The sequence below is a fragment of the Mytilus trossulus genome, chromosome 3, assembly GCF_036588685.1.
Source record: "Mytilus trossulus isolate FHL-02 chromosome 3, PNRI_Mtr1.1.1.hap1, whole genome shotgun sequence".
Lineage (NCBI taxonomy): Eukaryota > Metazoa > Mollusca > Bivalvia > Mytilida > Mytilidae > Mytilus > Mytilus trossulus.
Window position 1 is genome coordinate 10,156,750 of NC_086375.1, and position 9,408 is coordinate 10,166,157.

The 9,408-nt window shown below is 33.3% G+C and overlaps 1 protein-coding gene across 1 annotated transcript; it reads left to right on the forward strand.

Annotated features, from left to right (window-relative positions):
- Positions 1–7,365: 7,365 nt before the first annotated feature.
- On the forward strand, positions 7,366–9,084 carry LOC134709950 (E3 ubiquitin-protein ligase TRIM71-like). The gene has a single exon (XM_063570073.1). The coding sequence runs from the start codon at positions 7,366–7,368 to the stop codon at positions 9,082–9,084; it is 1,719 nt and encodes a 572-aa protein (XP_063426143.1).
- The last annotated feature ends 324 nt before the right edge of the window (positions 9,085–9,408 follow it).

Consider the following 9,408-nt stretch of genomic DNA (forward strand, 5'->3'; position numbering starts at 1 on the left):
TAAGCTAGTTATACTGTAACTAATTCCGAATTTATAATTTTTTAAAGTGTTAAAAAAAATAAAAGAATTTCGTTTGTTTGCTTGGTTAAGATGACGATTCTTTAGTATGATGATATTTTTTTTATCTAAATAATCATCAGCGAATTTCTAAATATGCTGCAGACATTTACCCTATTGAAATTACTTCAAATAAATCAGACATTCATGAACAGTAATAACTGTCCTTTCCTGGATGTAGATTTTTTCACGGGAATCTCTATACACAATCTACGACAAATGAACGAATTTCTTAATTTAGCTTACCGGAGCTCAAAGGGCTTGACCGTCCGTTATCGTCCATCGTCTGTCGTTATAGACTATTTAGAAAAAAAATAATGTCCTCTCGCCGCAAGTGTGTTAGTGTGTATTTGTGATAGGAGAGGATAGAAGGGAGTGTGACCGCTGATAGGACATTATGTGTGTGTGTGTGTGTGTGTGTGTTTGTAAGAGAGAGAGAGAGAGAGAGAGAGAGAGAGAGAGAGAGAGAGTATTCAGGTGCAGATCCAAGATTAAGTCCATCAACGTTAGACATGTGACATCATATGCGTTTGCCATGTATATAACTCTGTAACGGGTGCCAGGCACCCTATGACTGCCGCCTAAATCCGCCTTTATAATTTAATAAAAATATGTAAAATAGTCATTGTTACTCGCTTATAATTATAAAATCATTTTATGTAAATGTGTTTCAGCCAAAAAATATTGTCTTTAATTCAATGAATCAAGTTTTTAAATTTATATCAACAATTTCTACATAAATGTCCCAGATAGAAGACATTTTACCTCCCTGTGCAAAGTCCTTTACCAATCTAATCAAAATATATATCTCTCATTTTGGTTATACTTATATGCTGTTCCAATGCTTATGGTAAGAATGTTTAAATAATGCATTTGGTCACTCATTTGAGAGCCTCATTTTATTACTCAAATCAGAGACATACATACATGTATCTCTCAAATTTAGTATGTATAAGACTCTGGCACTATACTCATTAACAACCAAAACAACAACAAAAAACACGTTAAAATTCCTTGTTGAAACAGACAGTAGATATACCATAAAATTCACAGTGGTGGAAAACACTTGAATCAGAGAAATTGTACTCATTTGTAAATTATAGCTCATTCTGAAATTCTGACTTTGTGAAATGGTGTAAAGAAGACAGCAAAAATCATTATCTATAAACCTCTGGCAACACTCCATGAAAACTGAACGATAAATATAGTTTAGATAACAAACAAAAAATATTTTTTTTAGCGTGGTTGGAAAAATTCCTTATAAAAGATTCACAGGGATATTTTTTCCAAACATTTATTGAATTAAGATTATATATCAATAAAACAGCTCCCATTGATATGACAAAAAAAAAAGAAGGTTTTATTGTGTTTTTTTACCCATATCATATCTGTGATTAAATTCATCTATTGTCCCCTCCTGTGTATTTTCTCTATTGTCTAATAATAAAAAATGAATAAAAAGAAAAAAAGATAGATGTCGAGGTATCGTATGCCAGTGAGAAAACAACACAACAAATGTAAAAGCTAAAGAACATGTCTTAGACATATTTAACAACATAATGCATATTCTATGCAATCATTTCAATCTCAAAATCGTTATACACAAAAAAAGAATGTCATGTCAAGTTGACATAAACCCTGGTTTTTATTACATCTATTAGCGTCATTGTTAAATCAACCAAGAGCCATAACTCCCGAACGACAAATTTGAAATTCGTTTGTGCCATATATTAAATTTTAAAAAGAATTTGCAAAACGGTTCATAATTGTTTTTGACAAAACAACAAAACCGGAAATTCATGAATATTCAATAAACAACAACAAAACCGGAAGTTTATAAATAATCAATAAACAACAAAACCGGAATTTCATAAATAAACAACAACAAAACCGGAATTTCATAAATAATCAATAAACAACAACAAAACCGGAATTTCAGGTATAATCAATAAACAACAACAAAATTAAGGTACATTGAACAACAAAATGAATATTCTATGGAATCATTTCCAGCTCAATATCAATAAAGACAAAAGACTAGCATGTCAAGTTAACACCGTCAATATATAACTTGGCTCTAATCGTGTCCTCAGTTACACTACTAGTATATTAAATATCAAAAACACTTGTTAAACGGTCGTCGGAACAAAGTGAGCAGTTTTTCCGTCTTACCAATCTAAATTGATAACTGAAATTCCGTTGGAAAAATATGTTAAACTTCAGTTTGAAGTAATTAAACCGCCACTAAACATGTTTGATAAGTCTGCTATAGTCTTGCATATGTATCACTGAAATATAATTATGTGTTTTTATATTCTGGGAATATTGTCTTATTTCTTATCTCTGTTAATAGTATTTTTAAGATATTCACGGGCTTGTATGTCCTATCATGATTTCCTTGATAGAGGTTAGCTGCTCACAAAGAAGCTTTTGAACCAAGAGTTCCAGATGGGGAAGTTGAAATCATCCCTTCATAAATTTTACGGACGCCATTACGAGTTGGTTGTGTAATACTAGTAATCGTTTCACAAATGACATCGAATATGTTCCTTATGTCGATTCTTTACTTTTTCACGAATTTGACCTACCGAATTAAACTATTTACCGGATTTGTTATAACATGACAAACACGACGGGTGTCACATGTGGATCAGAATCTGCTTACCCTTTCTGACCACATGATATCACCCCAAAGTTTTCGTGGGGCTCGAGTTGCTTAGTCCTAGTTTTCTGTGTTGTGTATTGTGTTCTATTATTTGTCTGTTTGTCTTTTTCTTTTTTAGCCATGGCGTTTTCAGTTATTTTTGATCTATGAGTTTGACTGTTCCTCTGGTATCTTTTATCCCTCTTTTATATATAATAATTAAAGTATACGATTATCTGAAATAAAGCTCTGAACAATGCATGATTAATTCAAGCCAGTTATGCTATAATGTGTCTTGTTTCAATTGTATTCACAGATAACTTAGTAATAACTATTAAGCTGTAAATTGCATAAACGGGCACCTGATTTAGCCCTAAACAAAACTTAAATCTTAAAAATAAAAAAAATGGACAAACAATGGTTTACCGATGTCAAAACCTTGAAATCAATTAGGAAGAGACAAATGAAGGTACCAAATAAAACCGATGATTCGGAAACGGAGTAACGGTTGCGTTGCCAGGGCATGCATCTCCACATATGCATGTATTACCATGTGAATTCACACTCATAATGTCAAATCAGAAATAGGACAAAATCTATAATATTACACTTCAAACGACTATACTGGTATCTAAAAATTATGGCAACGTGCGAAACATGTCGATATTGGCTTGAAACACTGAGACATCGTATCAGTCGACCAATTTGTATTATCGGTAATTCGTATATTTTCTCTTTGATCTTACTGCCTAATATTTTCGACTTTCAGCGTACTGGGTGTATCACTGAAAATAGTAGGCAGTACATTGTGTGACGTCATAATTACCGATAAACGGGCTCGTCTAGATATTCCACATGATATAGTCAGTATCAAAAACGAAACTACCTATTCATAGTGACCATAAAACTTGTTTAGTGCAAATTACAGTCTGTCAGATGCTGTCGTTCTTCCTGAAAATCTCTTCTGGCAGATTTCCTTTAAGAAGCACAGCTATATTACAACAGTTATTTTTCTTATAATGACAGTAAAAGAAAACATGCTCGTTTATAAATTATGGTTTATAAAAAACACGTTTTAATTGGTAAATGTTATGCCATACGAAGAGCAGAGTGCATATTTCTGCTGACAGATAGGAAGTTGAAATCATCATGTTTGTCATAAATTCTAGTTTGGTTTTGAGTCGTTCATCTGCGTCAATATTGATCGGGAGAAAAAAGATCAAAATATGAAGCCAACCTTTTTTTTTGAAAGTATCATTATTCTAACGTTGACTAGGATATATCAGATGAAGCGATAATTGTAGTTGTTAATTTCTGTGTCATTTTTGTCTGTTGTTGAGGGTTGTCTCATTGGCAATCATACCACATCTCCTTTTTATGTATAGTAATTTTCAGGACTTTTAAAGAATTGCTACTTGTGCAACATTTCATATCTGCCTGATTCTCACTATAACTTTTAGGCGGTATATCTAATGTTATACTTATATATAAAGTTAGAATATGTTTTAGTAAAAAGTGGTTCTGATCTATAAAGATGCCCATTTACAATGATATTGAAACACTATTGTTTGGAAAAGAAATACAGAATGACAAAACTTATTCCAACATTTTTGATAATGTTCGTCTTCATTATACAGTCAAACATTTTATAACATTCCAAGTCAGCAGTTTTGTTCTGTATATAGACAATACTTGTCTAGTGTCTTTAAATATCAGCTGTATTTGTACGAGGCTAGGAAACAAGGTGTATGCGAGCTTTTAGCGATCTACTACACATGTTTTGAGCCGCGTACGAATACAGCTGATATTAAAAGACACTAAACAGTTATTGTTTTTATTCTGCAATTAATTCTGTATATTATTTTTGTTTTGAAAGACACAAAAAAATGTTTTGCATTTATTTTCGATTTGAAATCCCGTGAGGCCCGTGTAGTAATACGATACAGTAATCTCACACTCAGGTGAAGACGGTATCGCGAAAAAAAGAATCCAGAATGGTCAACAATAATACATCGCTGAAGGTGAATAATTATCTATTTTAACATAACAACTAATTTCATTTGTAAAATCAAATAACAAAACATTGTCCAATTTGAAACAAGAGTGTACGAGTTGTCCTATGCTTCAGACTCGACATTCACTAAACATGCATGCTAACATTGACATGGCTGTTTTTGTTACACAATCATATACATTCAAGTTTTTAGATCGAAAGTTGTCATCGTAGAAAAGACTGCTATTCATGCATGCATGTTATTAGAAAGTTGGTGTGATTCTTATTGCTCTTAAGAAATGTTTGAAAATCGTAAATTCGCAATTAGTACGTCATATTGGAATGCAACTGCAATACACATTCGGAGGTCACGCAGGTTCGTACAATACTCAGTCCGTCAGTGGGTGGAGCTTAAAGCGGTATCTGTACAGCATAGCGATATCTGAATGGCTGTATCTGTATAGTAGAGCACCCAATAGGAGGACAAAACTAAATTATTCACACAAGCATCTAACTTTTTATCAATAATTCTATATGGAAGTGTTTCAGATACTTCAGAAAGTAAGAACGTTACTTATAAATAAAGTGCAGATGCTTTACAATCATTTGAAGCTCTAATCCTTATAAACAACAACAAAAACAAGTTTGTGTTATGTTTATTATAGTAATTGCAAACGCAATGAAGACCTATATATGGCTGTTGAACGACATTTTTGAAATTCGTCTTTGCCATTAATTCAAATTTGAAAATTATCTGCTAAACAGTTCATAAGCTATTGCATTAACAGTCATTCACCACAGGCACTTGTCTCAGAAAAAAATAATCCTATATACCTTAATATAATACAAGGTACTTAACTAAACATTTTTTTTAATGACACCCAGTCCCGAACTCACGTTATTTTTTATTTCTCGGTTGTAAAACCTACTTAAACTTAATATGCCGTAAATCTAAATTGATTTATCTACACAATGATATATGACACGACTATCATTGTTGTCGGGATCATTAGTAGCAGGCCTCAGAAGTCGGCTAACAGGATGTTTTTTAACATTCGTCTCAAGCTTTGGCAACACGCAGTCCGCATGTAATTTTATACTGTTTTCTCATTGGTCAATCGTCTGGCTAAAAATAAATGTTGGAAATTTTGGTCAATTTATAACTCTACATTAGTGTCGTTGTGTACACGTGTGTTTCATAACAAAAAGAATGTCACATAATCTGTAAAGAATTTACAATAATAATAATATTTTATAGTCAGAGGGAAGCTGACAGTTTTATTTTAATATTTTTATAATAATTCAATCACTGCGGACTGGGTGTTGCCAAAGCTTGAAACGAATGTAAAAAAACATCCCGATGACCGACTTCTGAGGCCTGCTACTAATGATCCCGACATCATTGATAGTCGTGTCATATACCATTGTATAGATAAATAAATTTAGATTTACGGCATATTAAGTTTGAGTAGGTTTGACAACCGAAAAATAAAAAAAATAACGCGAATTCGGGACTGGGTGTCATTTTTCAAAAAAAATAGTTAAGTACCTTGTGTTATATTAAGGTACATAGGATTATTTTTTTTCTGAGACAAGTGCCTGTGTCATTCACGGATTTAACGTTATTCTGATTGGCTAATTGCACATCACATGTTATTCCGTAAGCAGTTGCATGAGACAATACCATTTCATTCATGATGACACGAGGTCCCACAATAAAGTGCACAGGTGAATTAAAAAATTTAACTTCATGAAAATCGTGTTTTTATAATCCTAGCTAAAAAATGTAATAATAAGTATTGAATGCTTCTTTTTGTAACTTTATAGGGTTGTAAAAGCGTTGACCGTGCGTACATTTTTAGAATGAAGCGCTTCCGCGCTTCATACACAATGTACTTCGGTCAACGCTTTTACACCCCAATAAATTTACAAAAAGAAGCATTCAATTCTTAAATAAAGGACCAAAGCCGGAACAGAAATAGTGGAAATCGTCAAATTGTATAATGTGACCTTCATCTTGTTATTATTTACAATATCAAAAAAATGAAAAACATTGGTGAAAGGTTTAGTATAGGTGTCATACCACCAATTAAAAGTCCCTATCTGTTCAACCAAATTTTGCAATTTTCACAGCTTTCTAAATATTTTACCTTAAGTTTAACTTCATAGAAACTAGGTATATCCTGAATTGTACAGGAGTAACCTTTCTGTATGCAAATTTTCAACATATATTCAAAATCATATCAGAAAGAAGAGAGCTCCTGAAAGGAGGTACCACTAAAAATAACACCTGGTTTTCTGGAAATCTTAAATTAGTATACCATGGAGTGCATTAATCCTCAATTTTAAATGCAAACTTCTAGACAGGTAAAATTTGACTCAAAATGGTCTTAATATATTTCTCTTTCAACAAAAGTTTCTTGTCTGCAAAATTGTTGGTTAGTTTAGGTGAACAATGACATCAAATGCACTATTTGTTTTGTCCGAGTAGGCCTACTTTCACATACGTTCTAAATTTGAGGGAGTAATTGGTGGTATGACACCTACAGCTATTACATATACATAACTTAAACCGGCTGCCCGCCTTATTACCCAGAGCTAAAATCCAATAAAAATAGTTTTTTCTTATTTAGAGATTTTCGCATACATTTCAGATATAGAGAGAAAATTAATGGCCTCGTCATTCAAGCAGTTTTGTACGATTTGCAATGATGATGGAATCTCCAACAGAGCAGTTACATGGTGCACAGAGTGTGAGGTTTTATTTTGTGGAGATTGTGAAAAACATCACAACAAATCAAGACTGTCTAAGAACCATAAAATCATGTCAGCTAAAGATTACCAAAAGTTACCTGCATTAATGCAAGAAATAAGTTGTCAGTGCAGAGACCACAATAAGAAATTTGAACTATACTGTTCTGTCCATGCCTGTGCCTGCTGTGTCCAGTGCATCACAGATAAGCACCAGAAATGCCAAGATATGAAACCACTGTCAGATGTCCTAAACCAAGTAAAATTATCTGCTTCGGTTCAACTTTTCGAAAAAGATTTGAATGATGTGAGGAAAAATTATGATAAAGCCATAAAATATATGAAAGCCAGGATCAATATCATCAATATTCAGAAAACGGAAGCCGTTGGAGAAATTCGATCGATGAGGAAATCGATAGCTGATTACTTAAACAAATTAGAGCAAACCGTACTAGATGACTTGGAGTCTAAACATTCGGATCTGAAACTAAACATGACAACTCTAGTAGACCAAATGGAACAGCAAGCAAGTAAGATCGAACGACTGCAGAGCCAGTTTACCAAAATTATGCAGTATGCCTCAGAGCTACAAATATATATTGGTCTAAGAGAAGTTGAAAAAATAACATCGCAAGCAGCAAAATACATAGAAGCTTTAGATAGCGGAGACCACTTCAGTGAAAATAATATAGAGATCAACATTTCGTCTGCTCTTCAATCAATTTTACAAGATGTCAAATCATTTGGAGATATTAACATTAATACATTCGCCTCTACTCTCAAGATAAAGGCCGGAAGAAAAAATCAAGCACAGCACTTGGTTCCAAAATTTACTGGAATAGAATATATTAAGCCATCCTTAGTGAAAAGACTCACGGTTCCACAAAATATGAGGTGTTTGGACATAAAAGCCTGTCTAGCACTACCAGATGGTAAATTTGCAATACTTGATTCATGCGTAAGCAAGGCACAAGTTCTGCTGTTCAGTAATGAGGGCATCTTCATCAGACAAATAGTTACATTACCTAGTATAGGTGATGCCTGCTTTGTAAAAAATAATACAGTGGCTGTCACATTAGCCGGCGCAGGCCAAATAGCATTAGTTGATGTAGAAAAGAATGCAATTATCGAACAAATTAAACTAATTCATAATTGCAATGGAGCAGCAAGTGATTTTTTGGCCGTCAGTAGTACTTGTGGCAGCCAGATTACTGCAATCAATCTGAATGACATGTCCCAATCAATCTTAGAAGTTGTTGGGGCTTATTATATTTCCTTGTTCCAAGAAAATATATATTGTTCCATTTTCTATGAAAACAAAGTCTGGTGCTACAACAGTACTGGTGAACTGCTGTGGACATTTGCACACCAAGATATTGACAAGCCAACAGGAATGACATTAGACAAGAACGGCTTTGTTTATATAGTTCCTAGTAATGACAACAGTATTGTGGTAGTATCACCCGATGGTAAAACCTGTAAAACAATACTGACAGAGACTGATTTACTCAATTTTCCTTATGCTATAGACATACACAGAGAAACAGGAACGATGATAGTGTCAAGTTACATCAGTGATGATAGTGATGATGGTGGTAGGTTATACCGGTATCATTCAGCTTTAGTTTATAAAATCTAAATTGAAATTATCTAAAAAGTTTTATCCGTACCAATGGTCAGAAAGTGACCTTGGGAACCCAAGTGAACCTGAACATTATAGTGGTATACCCATTTATAGTATTATTGGCAAACTATTTAACATTATGGAGCTACCATTTCATGTTTATGGGGACTAGGATGGAAAATTGTGCCCCTCATTTGTTTTTTTTTAAGTTGTAATTTCTGTTCTGACTTTTTATTATTCATTCTTTCGGTCCTGTCTGTATTCTGTCTTTTTTTTATTTAAATTGTCATACTGCCTTTTTTCCAAGTTACGCATCGTGCCTTTGGTATTATTTTTTTT

What these genes read in the sequence shown, in the direction of transcription:
- LOC134709950 (XM_063570073.1), top strand. Translation starts at nt 7,366, where the DNA reads ATGGCCTCGTCATTCAAGCAGTTTTGTACGATTTGCAATGATGATGGA.